A 16,322-nucleotide genomic window follows, 5' to 3' on the forward strand; every position below is an offset into this window, starting at 1 on the left:
CAACACTAAAGCTTGCAGCTCTGCTTCTTTTGCGAGCTTTTGAGGCTCCAGTTCTCTGGTGAATTGTATTAACTACCCTGCAAAAATGAACTTTTAAACTATGCAAATGAACTGTCCTCTGAAGCATAAGGTAAATAATTACGTATCAGTAACAAGATGCAACTATTACTTTGTGTTCAGTTGTCAAAGTCAGGCTCTCACTTGCTTCATTCATCCCTTCTACTTTCCAGCAGTTGTTGAGCAGTTTTGTTGCTCTTCACTCGTCACTAATGTGAGGCGTGAGTAAGACACTCTGCTGTGCCCATGGTTCAGACGGTATTTCTCTTTACCTTTTTTTTTGATGGCATGAGAGATTATGCATCTTACAGACAAAAAATCGCGTGCAAAAATTGTTTTAAATCCTGTCAGGCTTTCGTTGTGGCAAGGCTGTACTTGAGGTGATGATTGGTAGTGATTTAGGAGGTATGAAGAAGGAATTCCTTCCAATTTGTTTGGTTGCATTTTTTTTCTGTTCGACAATGCGTATCTGATATTAGATGATTGCAGAAAGTTCTTGGCAAGTTGGAGGCTTAAGACTGTGGTCTGTCACTAGCAGTAGCTGAGAGTGGTGAGGTAGCTACAGCAAGGAGATGAAACTGTTCCTTATTGGTCACCCTGAGTAGGATGAGGACATCCTAATCAGTGACACTTGCTTGCTCCAATGTGTACATGCAAAGGCTATACTAAGATACCTTATTTGTCACCAGGATAGTACAGGGTTTTCCTCATCTGTGAGGTTCTGTGTGAATATTGCTGGCTCAACTCTTGCTGGTTCTGGAAACTCACCATGCTGTTTCATATCTGATTTTCCAGCTTCTGTGTGTAGCAGGGTGACATTAGCAGGGGCATCTCTATGGCGTGAACAACAATAGAGAAGCGGGAATTCTGATTCTTAAGGAGAAAAATTATCAGCTTGCTTGGTGAACTGCAAACAATTCAAATGAGAGGGGAATGCATTTGAAAAGGACCTTAACCTCTTCTAGTTTCCCTGAGGGAAAACTGGACCCTACCATCAAAGACAAATGCTTCCCAGATACATTTCTGTATTAATTGCTATATGATCAGACAAAGGAATATCTCTAACATCAGGAAGGTAAGATGTCAAGGAGCCATCATGACTGTACTGGTGATGGAGGCTTTGGGCAGGGCATCTGTTCATTTATTGTTTGTGTTTCTTGAAAATAAACTGATTTCCTTTTGAAGTCTGAAACTTGTGGCTGGAAAATTCCCTTTCCTATAAGATGCTTGCATTGTTCACAATGTGAGTGAAGCCCTCGGGCACTTGACTAAGCTACTATTAGGACAGTTATCTTCACTACCCGCAGCTGAGACCTGCTCAAATTCCCATAGCTGATAGGACTGTGGAACTCAGCATGCTAAGTGTTGCCCCTTTGAAAAGGAAATCTTGCAATAGGAATGATCATGAATGGGAAATTGCATTTCTTCTTACTTTGCACATCTGGGGTAAAGGAAAAATAATAGCCTCTTGAAGGGTTCAGCCTTCAGAGACCGTAAACCTCTTTGAGGCTTTCTCAGTTAACATCGAATCTCAGATCCCTTCAGCGCTTAGCACACGCCGAACTACCCTTATTAACAGTTTGTGCATCCATTCGTGAAAATCAGTTTGGCCACTTCCTATTTACAGCTTGCTGGTACATTGAAAAACAAGTAAAATAAATCCTTGAAAATATCAGGTTGCTATGCATACTTTTCCTACAGCATTAGCCCAGTTTTAGCTAGTTAGCTCAGCCACTTCAAAGGCAGTATCTTCATGGTAGCCTGGAACAGAGATTTGCTGGGACTTGTCAAATTCATTTTCAGGATTTAATATATTTACTGTGATCAAAGGTAGTCCCCAAAACCAGGCTGCCCCATAAAATACTTTAGGGTCGGAGATGTGCAAGAACCTGTTACCGTCTCCACCAGGCTTCAGAGATCGGTAATCACCTTTCAGCTGAATTCAAATTGCTTCAGAACTGTTTGAGAGAATCTGGTGTATTCTTGCGGCAGAGAGCTTTATCCTTGCTTTGTCAAATAGATTTGTCCTGTGTTTTGGCCTTCCTGGAGCCTGGATTATAGTAAATCTAGAACTAGTAAATGCAAAACTCATCAGCAGTGATAGATCCTTTCTGCAAGTGTAGGATAACCTCAGTTTCATTAGCTATGGTTACAAATGGGCTCATAAAGAGGTAATTACTTTTCAAAGGTACTCATGCTTAAAGATGCAAGTACTAATCTAGGGGGAATTTTATAGCAGGGCCTAATCACTGTCTAAAATTGAGTCACAAATTAGCTCAGGGACTTCTCCAGCTTCGTCAGGCTTATCTGTAAGCATCTTAATAAATTTTTCTGTTACTATGAGGGGGACCTGCCAGACACTAAAAACTTAAGAGTTAAGGATCTAGTCTAGAAAAAAAAAAAATAATTGAACTCTGGTTTCTGTTAAATATATGGGTTAGAAATTCCCATAATATGTAAATGTTCCATGTTCTTGAAACTTGCACCCCAAAGCTTGTGTAGCTCTAGGCTATTAGCTCTTCCTCTGAGAGTCTGATCGCAGCAATTTGGAAGTATCCTGCTCTTCACTGAAGGAGTGCTGGAGTGCCATGGAAAGTGGTTTTGCACCGCTTTTTTCCCTTTCAGTCTAAACTCAGACATTGGCTTGCATGGCTTGATTCATAAATGAGCAACAGCTGACTGGCAAAAGTTCATTTCTCCACATGCCAAGATGACTTGGACCCTCTGAGGGGATTGAAACTGACGGATAAATATCTGTCACGTGTAGGTGGCCTATAAGAAAAGATTTGAGCGGGTTTTTTTTAAGTCTTTGTTAAGACTTTTTTTCCCCCTACTCTTTAAACTCTCTTGTCATGTGCTGAGTGGGGGTGGATGGAGATCCGGGTTGGGGGGGGGGGGAAGAAGAGGGGGGCTGCTGAAAGCATTTATCTTCATTTCTGCCATCACCCAGTGTTTATTACGCAGTGATAGACAGACGCAGGAAAGCTGCCAATCAAACCTACGTTCACTGCATTTCAATTGGCCTTCGCTTTGGATTTCAGCATTTTGAAATCTACATCATCTCTGCAGTAAAAGGTTGTTCTGTTTGTGGGGATGACAAGCCCAAGACCCTCGGGTACCCACCGCAGTCACTAGTGATCCCATCAAACAGTGGAAGACCCAGGAATCAGGACAGACTGTCAAATCCTTGGTGAGAACTGATGCTTGTAAGAGCTGATCTGCTGCCGCCCATATTTAAGATGCTGAAGTGTGTTGTTCGCCTGCAGGTTACACTAGAACTTAAGAGGCAACAGCACCTTCTGCTCTCACCCAGGCTGAAACCTGGGCAAAGACAGCTGAGAACGAGTTCTCATGCTGCATGGTGGACAAAAGCTCTGTAGTGAGGATTGTAACTTTCTTAAGTTTTCCACCCACGGTCTCAAATCTTCCCTATGAACCGATGGAAAAAGTGAACAACAAAGGTTAGGATAGCATAATTGTGTACTGAGGGGGTATTTTCCTCCCTATGTCTCAAATGTTTGCCTGCTTTTAATTATCTTTACTGTAGGACAGTGCACGTGGGAGGCTTCTGGCAGGACTTGTGATACAAATGTTATTGCACTCTGTTATATGTAGCTCGATATAATTTAATAATTACACTTCTCAATTACATAATTAGTATAAGTAGAGGTGATTACTTAATAAAAACACATAGATCATGGATTTGCCATTAGTGTTAGGCACACTGGTTTGGAGCCTTTAAGAAATGGACCAAAACCTTCTGAACATGCACCTTTCACTCTATGAATTTTGTTCCCTGGGTCCTAATCTTTTTGATAAAAGTATCTGTTACCTGAAGCACTAGCATTAGTTGATAGTTTTTGCTGGCTCTGAAATTTGTGCGGGGCTGTCCTGTAGATGGGGAGGCACTGCTTTTTTCTGTTGTTAGCTTTTCCCAACATTTGCCAACAGCTTTTTTTTTTTTTTTTTTTTTTTTTTTTTTTTTTTTATGGTACATGTAGCAGTAAGTGCAACAGTTGTATGAGCCAGATGAACTTGCTGTTTGTGGAGCAGGTAGTGATGTTGCTAGGCTTCTGTGATGCAGAGGGAACACACGATTAATCTCCTAGGGTATGTTATTCTCCAGTTTATATATTACTTGCTATGCCTGCAAAGGTGGTTCTCATCACAAAACAGGTGATGACTTTGTAACGTTCATCTATAATAAGATCAATATTCTGGAATTATGTACCCTGGGTAGTACTTCTGTTGCCTGTCTTTGCAGAGCGTTTCCTCGTCTGACTCAGTCCTGTAAGGCAGTTGCTACCTAGTTGGTGATGTTAGTTACTGTTTCCCTGCAGAAAGTCCCACTGCTTGAAATTTGTACAGAAACTAGTTTTCTGTTCTCCACCTGGTGGCTGGAGGCAAGACAGCAGAAGAGCTGCCCTTGTGTACCAAACGTGGGCTTGCAATGAGGAGACTTTTAAAGATGAAGCAACATAAAATTTAATTGTCCTTCTTCCACTTCTGGCTGCAAAACGTAATTTCATTAATGCATTGAATCTGCTTTCTCCAGCGCATATCTTTTGTTCAGAGGAGTCCTTTGTTTTGGGGGGTATGGAGAACAAGGCCTTGGGCATATGTAAGAGCAACGGAAATATTCTGAATTCTGCTCTCCAAGTGGTATATGCATGTCTGACAGAGGCAGATACAGAGGCTGAGCAGACGCACGGTGGAGGTTTGTCAATTGCTGGAGGCCTGGCACAGCTGAGTACACAGTGTAAAGCTGTTTGTGTGTGTGTGTTTTCAGGCTGCTTTTTTTTTATTATTATTATTTAACAAGCCTGTGAGTATTCTGCTGGGATTTGATAAGAAAAGTAAAAATCCAGCCACCCTAGTCTCCTCATCTTCCTCCACACCATTTTCATTTACTAGCAGTTAGCAAGCCTTTAGCTCTCTGGGCAGGCAGCTGGCCTGCTGTGTTCGGGATGCAGAGTTGTCAAAGTGATGTCTCTTCCACCGTGGCTGCTGTTGCAGCAGAGTCCTGAGCCAGCCCTTCCAGGAGAATGAAGCCACTGGCTTTTCTGTATGCTTGCCACTGGAGACAGCGTGGAGATGCTGAAATTCAGACTGCGTAGACTCTGGAGGCTGTGCTTCTCATTTGTGCTTGGGGATGATCTTGTTTTGCTCTCCCTTATCAAATTCTGTTACCTTGAGTTTCTCTGGGTGCCAGCGTGTGTGTTTAGTACAAGGGCTGCATGTATATGAAGGCCTTAGAGACTGCAAATAGCATAACATTTTTCACTCTTGTACTATTATGGGAGAACTGCTTCTTCTCTCCACTTGTTTCCCTAGGGATTGCATTTAATGCCTTTGAGTTTGCTCAAATGCGTGCCGACTTGAGTTACCAGTGGCAGTTCCTATCTGCCTGGAAAATTTGTTCTTTTTGATAGTTTCTGAAGTATTCTGCTCAGCCTTCTGTTTTGAGCTGTTGCCCGAATCCTTGGGTGGTTAGCAAGGGTCATGCCATTTGCCTTGATTCAGGGCAGCCCCAGCCTTCTGTAGGCTGGGCCAGAAGGAGCAGCAAAGGGCCAGCTTGTAGGTCCTCCTTGCTAATATTTTGTTACAGTAATTACTGCACGGCAAATATTGTAGGCAACCTGTATCTTCTGAGTGGAGTTTACAGTAGTAACAGGGATTATGTCTGCAAATGTGTGTGATTTGCCAGGGCAGGGCTCTTCCTTAGCATGTATTCTGGTCTGCTCTCATAACTGTACTAGAAAATTTTGGGTCTGAAAACACAGCTTCACTAGTACCAATAAGTAGAATGCATTTGCACCAAATGAATTGATTAGGATTTCTGCCTTGGGAGTCTGGACGAGTCTTATCTCTCATCAACATTCTTTTCTTTCAGAAATGTGTTGCAGGGAGGTGCTTTCCTATTAATTTCCTGTGCTCTGTGGCTTATTTATGAGGTGTTGCCATTTCTGTAAATAAGGTTTCTTTAAGAATCTAGAGGTTTGTGTACTGGATTTTGAAAGGTTTTCTATGGTTTTGTCTCCCCATCTTTTTTTCTGGATAATCTTCTGGAGGATAAATTGTTAACTATTTCCCCCTTTTTTTGTAGGTGCTGTGATTGGGGATGGACAGTCAGCTGTGGCTAGCAACATTGCCAACACCACCTACCGGCTCCAGTGGTGGGACTTCACAAAATTTGATCTGCCTGAAATCAGCAATGGTAAGCTGGAAAGGACACCAGTACTTTCTTCTAAGTCTATACCAACCAAAGCTACCATAAGCTCTAGGGTCTCCCAAAGGTAGCTGTATATTGCAAGCCTTTGATTACTTGATTGCCCTGTTGCATTGGGAACTGCAAAATGCTTAGCCTTTCTCAAAAGTTGACTAAAAACGTGCAGACCTGTTTCTGCCCTGTCTAGCTTGTGTACTCTTGCTATCAGCAAATCCATGCATAAATGGGGCTTTTCTGTGACCGTTCTCACGGGGAATATGCAATCCTCTAAGAAGAATTCTGTATCCAATCTCTTCATTCTTTTACCAACAAGTTTCTAGATGGATATTGTCTTTATACCTTTACATTAGAACCTGCTAACAAATTGGGTCTGAAGTCTCCAAGTTGTTGACATTTTTGTGGGTTTAAGTGCTGCAATACATTTTTGGGAATCAGTGGCCTGGTCTGTTGCTTACAACAGTGTTGCAAAACCAGGGGAAGTAGATGTAGCTTCTAGCCATTTGCAAAAGCAGTGATTCAGGCAGTGATTTGAGGCAGCGAGGAAGGTGCGCAGCAGGCTGACCACCCTGGACTTTGGGAGAGCTGACTTTGGCCTCTTGAAGAATCTCCTTGGTATGGTGCCATGGGATGAAGCGCTGGAGGGAAGAGGGGTCCAAGAAGGTTGGTTAATATTCAAGGACCATCTCCTCCAAGCTCAGGAGCAATGCATCGCTACAAAGAGGAAGGCAGGCAGAAAAGCCAGGAGGCCTGCATGGATGAACAAGTTACTCCTGAACATGACCAAAAGGAAAAAGGAGGCCTATAGGGAGTGGAAACAGGGGCAGGTAGCCTGGGAAGAATACAGAGGAATCGTTCGAGCAGCCAGGGATCGGGTTAGACAAGCTAAAGCCCAGATAGAACTAAATCTGGCCAGGGACATTAAGACAAACAAAAAGTCCTTCTTTAAGTATGTCAGCGAGAAAAGAAAGACTAGGGAAACTGTGGGCACTCTCCGGAAGGAAACGCAAGAACTGGTTACCCGGGACAGAGACAGAGCTGAGGTACTCAATGACTTTTTTGCCTCAGTCTTCACTGGCAAGGACTGCAGCCGCACTGCCCATGACGCAGAATGCAAAGACGAAGATTGGGAAAATGGAGAAGAAGATCAAGTGCGAGACCACCTGAGGAATCTGAAGGTGCACAAGTCCACAGGACCTGATGAGATACATCTGCAGGTCCTGAGCGAACTGGCAGATCAAGTGCGCTAAGCCACTAGCCATCATATTTGAGAAGTCGTGGAGGTCTGGCGAGGTTCCTGCCGACTGGAAAAGGGGAAACATAACCCCTATTTTCAAAAAGGGAAACAAGGAAGACCCAGGGAACTACAGGCCAGTCTGTCTCACCTCTGTGCCTGGCAAGATCATGGAGCAGATCCTCCTGGAAACTCTGCTGAGGCACACAGAAAACAAGGAGGTGATTGGTGACAGCCAGCATGGCTTCACCAAGGGCAAGTCAGGCCTGACAAATTTGGTGGCCTTCTACGAAGGGGTTACAGCAGCAGTGGACAAGGGAAGACCAACTGATGTCATCTACTTGGACTTGTGCAAACCGTTTGACACTGTCCCACACAATATCCTGGTCTCTAAATTGAAGAGACATGGATTCGACAAATGGACCACTCAGTGGATGAAGAACTGGCTAGATGGCCATACTCAAAGAGTTGCGGTCAACGGCTCAATGTCCAAGTGGAGACCAGTGACAAGTAGCATTCCTCAGGGGTCGGTACTGGGACCTGTACTCTTCAACATCTTTGTCAGCAACATGGACAGTGGGGTCGAGTGCACCCTCAGCAAGTTTGCCAATGATACCAAGCTGTTTGGCGAGGTAGATATGCTGGAGGGAAGGGATGCCATCCAGAGGGACCTGGACAGGTTGCAGAGATGGGCCCAAGCCAACCTCATGCAGTTCAACAAGGCCAAGTGCAAAGTCCTACGTCTGGGTCAGGGCAATCCCAAGCACAAATACAGGCTTGGCAGGGAATGGTTGGAGAGAAGCCCTGAGGAGAAGGACCTGGGTGTGCTGATTGACGAGAAGCTCAACATGAGCCAGCAATGTGTGATCACAGGCCAGAAGGCCAACCGTATCCTGGGCTGCATCAAAAGAAGTGTGACCAGCAGGTCAAAGGAGGTGATTCTGCCCCTCTACTCCACTCTCGTGAGACCCCACCTGGAGTATTGCATCCAGCTCTGGAGTCCCCAACATAAGAAGGACATGGACCTGCTGGAGCGTGTCCAGAGGAGAGCCCCAAGGATGATCTGAGGGCTGGAGCACCTCTCCTATGAGGAGAGGCTGAAAGAGTTGGGGCTGTTCAGCCTGGAGAAGAGAAGGCTCTGGGGAGATCTTACTGTGGCCTTCCAGTACCTAAAGGGGGCCTACAGGAGAGCTGGGGTAGGACTACTACACAGGGGCATGTAGTGATAGGACTACAGGGGAATGGCTTTAAACTGGAAGAGGGCAGGTTCAGATTAAACGTTAGGAAGAATTTGTTCACTTTGAGGGTTGTAAGGCACAGGAACAGGTTGCCCAGAGAGGTTGTTGAGACCCCATCCCTGGAGCTGTTCAAGGCCAGTCTGGATGTGGCCTTGGGCAACCTGGTCTAGTGGGAGGTGTCCCTGCCTATGACAGGGGGGTTGGAACTCAGTGATCTTCAAGGTCCTTTCCAACCAAAACCATTCTATGATTCATCCCATATCTCAGGTGAAAGCTGCTTCTGGGTCAAGAATGTGAGCTATATTGCTGATTTGATTTATTTATTTTCTCCTTCCCTGTGTGAAAATTAGACTGTAGTTTTATGCGTGTTCTATGGCATAAGTTAGCTCTTGCACTGGAAGAGACTTCCTTATGCAGACACAAGCATATTTGATGCGTGTGGTCAGCTGATCAAGGAATGACTTTTTCAGGGCTAAAACTAACTTGACTAGAAAAGCTATTTTTAACACAAAATGGTATCCTGATATAGCTTGCTGCACAGCTGCAGAAATGTTTGTGACAGCCTGGGATGAAGATAGGAGGTAGATATTTATGACTGTTTCTTTGTACAGTGACTTTTTAGTTTAGGCCATCTCTGTGCAATTATGAAATTAATTGCTTGATTTCTCAGCAAAACCAGATTGGATTCTGATTTAAGGGACTGACTTTTTTTAGGGAGAATGGGGATTCTGTTTTCAGAAAGACTTCTACTTTCACAGGTAGTTGTTGAAATGAATTAAGAAAAAGTTTCTCCCAGTCCCATCTGTTCTAATTCTAGAAAGTACATATGTGACAATAGAGGTCTCTGTGGAGTACTGTCTTGTTTCTTAAAGAACACAGAAAAGGAGCACATGTAGTGACACCATAGCAGCAGAGATGTGGGGAATTGAAATCATAGGATCGCAGAATGGTTTGGGTTGGAAGGGAGCTTTAAAGATCATCTAGTCTAGTCCCACCTGCCATGGGCAGGGATATCTTTCAATAGATCGGGTTGCTCAAAGCTCCATCCGATCTGACCTTGAACACTTCCAATGATGGGGCATCCACAGCTTCTCTGGGCAACCTGTTATGGGGGTATTTACCTCCCAGTCCCAGGGAAATTGGAGGACCTAGGGGAAAGCCACCAGTAGCCCATCCCATGACAAAAACCTTTCTTACTTTATCTGTGGGAATGACACAGTATTTGGTGTTTGTCTTGTCTCCTTCCTTCACATTGTATAGAATATTGTGGTGTGACATTTACAGCCTGGTGGGAAATAAAAGTCTTGCTTCTAGATGGTAGCCCCCGACATTGTAAAGGGGGAAAATGCTTTATATTTTGTCCTTGAAAACTATTCTGTGTCTTGGGAAGAAGCCCGCAGTGTCATCTTGAAAGTAGAATACTGTTGTGAACTTGTGTGCCAGTGCTTTGACATATCTTGTTAAGTGCCAAACTTTGTAGTACTAATGTAAATGTAGGCTGAGGATCAGTGCTCAAGGCGAAGTTTTGCCACGTGGTGGCAATACTTTCCATGGTCCAGCCAGACTCTGGAATGGAATAAAGATGAAGTCAGACGGGGAAGCATCTTGCTGCTGACTTAAATTCTTTGGGACTTCTCTGCAAGCTTGTAAAGTATTTGAAGAGTGCTACAGCTGCTAATAGCATGGGTTTTGGTTTTGGGTTGTTTTTTTTTTTTTTTTTGGCCTTATCTCGCTGCTGAGGAGAAGGCTGCTGATTTGAAAAAAAAAAAAAAAAAAAAAGCATAAGATGTTTGTTTATAATTTACGGAATCCCATAGAAAATAAGAACCATCTGCTCCTCATGACATCAATATTTCAATCTTCTCCCTCTCCCTTACCGGGACAGTTCCATTCTGAAATAGCTTCCAATTAGCTGGAAACTGGGCTACAGTCTCTGTTGTTGTTGTGCCCTTATTGCAGGCAGGGCTTCTGTTACAAGCCTGTCCCCAGTCCTTCTGACTCCTCACTTTGTGCTTCACAGTACTTGGCTTGTCCATCTTGTTTTATTACCATTTGAAAGTGTTCAGTTTTACTCTGCTTTTTCCTTTTTACACGCTGAGCCCAACTCTGGCATTTGTAGATTGTTAGCAATATCGTCCTCTGCCAATGTCTAGTAGGGATGTATGAAGATGTAGTAGCTGCACTCATCCTAAAACAGATACTTGCCAAGCTTGCCTCGGCAGAGAACAAAAGCAAGCTGCAAGATTGCCAAGGTGCACAAATTTGTAGACATATTGGGAAGCTAAATGTGTGACTGTGGAGCGGTGAGTTGGAGTTTTTCCTGACTCTTCGTGATGTTGGAAATAAGCTATTTTCCCAGTAAAACATGTGACCTCAATAGCTCCTTTTTTCCCCCCCATCATTTCCTCTAAATCAGAGGTGGTCATGTGAGAGAGTTCACTTACACAGAGAGGGCTATTGCACTTTCTGGGTCTGACTTGAGCCACAAGTGGTTTGGGAGTTCAGGCAGATGAAATGATGCAGCTGAAGTTTGGGACTGCCTGCCAGCTCCTCTCTTCCATCAAAGAAATGACTCTGTGGCCCGCCTCCATCTCCGAGCAGCTCTTCTTCCTGTTACAATTAAACAAAGAAAAGATAGTTTGGAAGTAGGATGTTTTCTGCTGAAGCGGACGCATCTGAGCAAGTGACAGCAGCATGATTAGCGCAGTCCTGTGATCTCAGTGGCTGGGCCCCAGCACCCTTTGGAGCCCTGGGCTCAAGATTCAGCTCCGCAGCAGCAACCTCGCTAATGCTCAGTCCAGCAAGTGCAGAAAAGAGGACTGCAGCGGTCCTGGTGAAATGACTTTGCAGGGACTTGTGGGATTTTAGTCTCTGCCCTGTCTTTGTCTATTAATTGCAAAATGGAGAAAGATGCCTTCAGCTTTCTTGTCTCCTTTTGCCAAGTTTGCTTTTAATAACTCTGAAATGAACATGACCTGGTCTTAAACTGTAATTGTCAGTCGTATCAGCATTGGGGTGGGGAATTTATTTGGCAGCAGAGACAATGCTCTCTCTGGCATTTATTTAATATTCTTCTAGCAAGTGTTCTATATCCTTAAAATTTCCCGCAGCTAACAGGTAAGTATTGAATTGGTGTAGAATATAGCTTTTCGGTAGGTAAAATATTGGAAAGTTTTATCTCTTGTTTATATCTTTTGAATATAATTTCTCTCATGCTACTCACTGCTTGTTATTTCATTTTCTAGCCATTGTAGCTGAACTGGTCTAGTTCTTCCATGTTTAGTCACGCGTCAGGAATTTGTCCTGTTCTAAAACTGGCTGGGACTTGAGGAAGGTGATTTGATCAATACTTACTGATCCACGGTGGGATGCAAAAGAAATTAGGAAAAGAGGGGGGGGAAAAAGCGTGCTAAACAACATATAAATAGGAGCGGCTTTTAAGAAAGTGTCATCCTTGAGAGTGGCTAGGAGTAGAGCCCAGCACTACTTTCCTTTGGCAAACAGTGCTATTGCTGCTGGCGTTCCAGGCCTTCCCCAGCTTCAAGCGTAATTATGCTGTAGGTGTAAGCACTCCAAGTTGGCACAACAGCTTGATTAATTTGTTCTCTGATGTTTCTTTTGATCTGTTCTGTCAGCTCGGTGGCTGCATTAACAACAAAAGAAAACAAGAGATGAAAGGGGCAGCCTTGTTGTAAATGGTTTTCCAAGAATAGCCATTTTTTTTCCCTAAAATCTTCTGTATTGGCTTCATTTTCATAGATCAGGCCTCAGGCTCAAAGAAATCAAATAGCCTGTGGCTTTGTCAAATGCACAGATAACTTCATCCTCCCCATGTCTTGGGAATGTTCTTTAAAATGAAACCTTGCTGCGATCTCCGCCTCTCACATTTAGAGTTTTTCTGATGGCACAGTAGGCTCCCTTGGTTCTAGGTTTAAGTAAGTCCCTCATCCTTTGTAAATGAGGGAAGAGCAAAGAACCATAATGCCAGCATGAATCAGATGTTGAAAGACTGAAATAAAGGGTGCTCGCTCTTGTTCTGTGCAACTTGCATCTGTGATGTTTTGTGTTCCAGGCACACATCAAGGGGGAAAGATACTTCACTTCTGGCAGGGGCGCTCACAATCTGTTTTGCTAAGAGGCATTCACCATATGCAACAAACTTTAAAAAGAACGAGACACACAGTAATGTTGGCCATCATTGTGGACTGCTCACCAAAAAAAAGGAGCAGGGGGGAAACTGTGTAGACAGAAAATGAGTGAACATGTGCTGTATGATAAATAGACTCTTGTTGACTGGTGATCCAAAGCCAACATTGTTTTAAAAAGACAAATAGTAAATGCTAGATGAGGAAGAGGATTAGAGGACCTGGAAAGGAAAAGAAATAGCCATGGAACTGTGAGGATATGTACAAGACATGACAATGCCACTGAATCTGTAAATGGTACCAAAGAAATACAAGCATTTCTTACCTAACAGAACTAAAGATGTGGGATTTTTCTTCTTATGAACGTCCAAGGTTGCATTAGATTAAAAAAAAAACCAAACTTGAAAAGCTGAGAAGAGACATGGATTCTATGGACTATGATTTTCAATAGTTATAGAAACAAGGAAGAAATATCACCTGTGCCCAGAGAAATTAGTGTCCCTCCCCTCTCAAACTTCTTGCACCTCTTTGAAAAGCACCAGCAGTTCATCAATACAGAAGCGTCCCTGAGCTAAATGACACCCACCTTTGGTCTGATGAAGGAAGTATATGATCTCGCTACTTTGAATATTGAGCATCAAATGACAGTAGTTAACACTAGAGAAACCTTGGCTACCGCATGGAAACTGCATCCTGAGCCTGAGATGCACGACAAAAATATCTAGCAGAACAGGAATAAGAGAGAACAGTTCTTATACACCAAAGAAAGGGACTGGACTGTATTTTCTCTTCTTATTATCAAAGGGGAGGGGGCTTGTTTCATAATTGTGTGTCTGGCAAATGCTCTCCATGTGTAATATGTAGTTTTGCTGTGTTGCTGGCCTTCTTGCTTGGCTCTCTTAAGAAGTTAACTCCAGTTTGGCTGGGAGAGTTTCAGTATTCATCTATCCAATAAGATCCCATTCTCCCTGCCCCCCCCCCCCCCCCCTTTTTTTTTTTTTATTACTCTACAGATCACTGCTCTTTAGAGAACCACAAAGGAATTGGTGAGAAAGGACCCTCTTAACCACTGAGTCTAGCTCCCTGCTGTCTTAGGCAAGCACATCCTGTAGTTCCTCTTGTTCTGTCTTAAAATTGGTTAAATTCTTTGACCCTTTCACTTCTGTTGAAAGACTATTTTAGAATCATGCTATTCTGGTAGAAATCTTCTAATTTCCAAGCTTAATGGCTGCTTTTACCCAGTTACTCACCTGTTGACGTTTTTTGTGAAGATAACCTACGTTTTTCTGGCGCTTACTTTCTGGTATTTTTTTGTAAATACAATCCCATTTCCTCGCAATCTTTTTTTTTCCTTTTTTCTTTTAACATAAAATACGTGTTTCATTTTGCCCAGTCATCGTCCTAGCTCTTTGCCAGACTTGTTACTATTTAGGGTTTAATCTTTCTTGAATACGGCTGAACAAAACTATGCCCAGTATTCTGCGTGTGGTCTCAGCACAAGATTGTATATTAGCACTGATATTTCCATTGTGAGTATGCTCCTTCGTGCAGTTTAGGATTGCCATCTCTCTCACTGTTAAGCTGGGTCTTTGCTGTGGATGCCTTAGTCTTTGCTGTGATCACCAAAGTTGATTCTCTCTTGTTTCCAACTGAGAAGCTCCTAGGTAAAGCAGAAATTAACACACTAGAATTCTTTCATTTCACTCCTGTTATGTCTCTGTGTACTTCCGTTCGCTGTGTGGTCTGATGATGCTCCATTAATGAAATTATCCAACTTTATCAACATAATTCATCAAGCAGCTCCACTCTGTGCCTAGTCCATTGATAAAGCTAATAAATAGGACTAGTTTTGACATGAGTCAATGAAGAACTCTGCAGTAATCCTCCCAATTTGATGGGGAATACAATAGTGCAACCTGTTGTCATGTATCCTTTAGCTAGTTCACAACATATACTGCAGTTTTTGTGTTGATGCCCATCTTCTCTTGTGATAACATAATGAGTACTTGTGTGAAGCCTAGATTTAAAAAAAAAAAAGGGGGGGCAAATTTCAATTCTGCCTTTTTTAAAATTATGTAGTATCATCTTTAATCATTCTTCTGTTGTGTTTCCGTTCACCTAGCTTCAGACTAAGCACTCGGGAATTTTGTCATCTTTTGGACCGTCTGTTCTTTGAAAGGCCGTGTGTATTTTAGATTCTGTTATTACAGCACTGACAGTGACTACCATTATTTACCTTTTTCTGTTCAGCACCTTTCTGTTTATACTAGGCTGAAAATTACTGTTTTTAGCAGCTTCGAGACTGAAAAAAATGGTTGAATAAATTTAGAGTACAGGTGTAGGTGGTTTGGTACAGAATGTAATTACACAGTCCACTTTTTATCCTCGTCGTCTTTTTCATCAGAATTTCTTAAATTGAACAGCAGAAGTTGATATTCAACCATGTAGGAAAGCAGTTCCCAGGAAAAATGTCTTTGAGACCAGAAGAACTAAAGATGGGGTTCAGCGAGTGTTTTAAATCAGCAATGCTGGAAGAAGGAGCGATCCTGTCTGCTTCCCTGTCATCACTGCTTTTGCTGCTGCTGTGAATGGCTGTGTGGCATACCAGGTTTGGAAACTGTTCTGGCTAGAAAGTGACTTAGACAACAGTCACTAATTTCTCACCCTTATCAGTTCCCTGATGTAGCTCTCTTTCTACAGAAGTATTGGAAACAAAGAGCAGGGATTATTTCTTCTGGCAGCAGCACCAGTTTGTCAAAGCATTGAGTTACAGCCTTAATTTGATTTGGAAGTTCAAACTTTCAGAAGTATGCACAAAGCATTCTTAGCACTGTCTTTTTGTTAGGCTAATAAGGAATCTAGCACAAGAAGTGCCTTCATGAACTCATCTGCAATTTTAGCTGAACAAAATAAAAGCCACCTCTAGGCTGGGCATGGTCTGATGGTTTAGAAGAGAATTTATGGACTGTAGAAGTTGACATAGTGCTCCACGTGATGCTATACCTTCAAGCATGTGAGATGGGGTGTTCATCTTTTAGCATGTGAAGTTCCTATGTTGCAAGTGTGGGGTTTATTTCTATTTTTTCTTATTTCTATCTCCTTGAACTTGAAAAGACTAGAATCTGAAATTTCCCCATTCCCAAAATAGTATATGCAGTTTCAGCTCCAAAGCTCCTGGAATAACTGCAGCAGTTTTAGTGAAAAACCGGAGTGCATTTAGGGTATGCTGAGGGAGCGAACATAACTCCAGCTTTGTCTTATCAAGCCACCATTGAACTGCTGATGATGACAATGCTAAAAGGCCTTGGAACCTCATTGTGCTAGAAATGGGACAAGTGCATAGTAAGATTCAGTAGCCCAAAGAGCTTGTAGTCTGCATATGCAAGGCATGAAGGGGAAAAGATTTGTACAAGGTCACCCAG

At 42.9% G+C, this 16,322-nt stretch overlaps 1 protein-coding gene across 1 annotated transcript in view; it reads left to right on the forward strand.

Moving 5' to 3' along the window:
• The window catches only part of AMBRA1 (autophagy and beclin 1 regulator 1), a 137,453-nt gene that overhangs the window by 76,614 nt on the left and 44,517 nt on the right, over window positions 1–16,322 (forward strand). The window contains exon 12 of the mRNA XM_082484831.1: window positions 6,164–6,274. Coding sequence (XP_082340957.1) covers window positions 6,164–6,274 — 111 coding nt within the window. The remainder of the gene's footprint in view (window positions 1–6,163; window positions 6,275–16,322) is intronic.

This window comes from Vanellus vanellus (assembly GCF_965231255.1).
Source record: "Vanellus vanellus genome assembly, chromosome: 6".
Classification (NCBI taxonomy): domain Eukaryota; kingdom Metazoa; phylum Chordata; class Aves; order Charadriiformes; family Charadriidae; genus Vanellus; species Vanellus vanellus.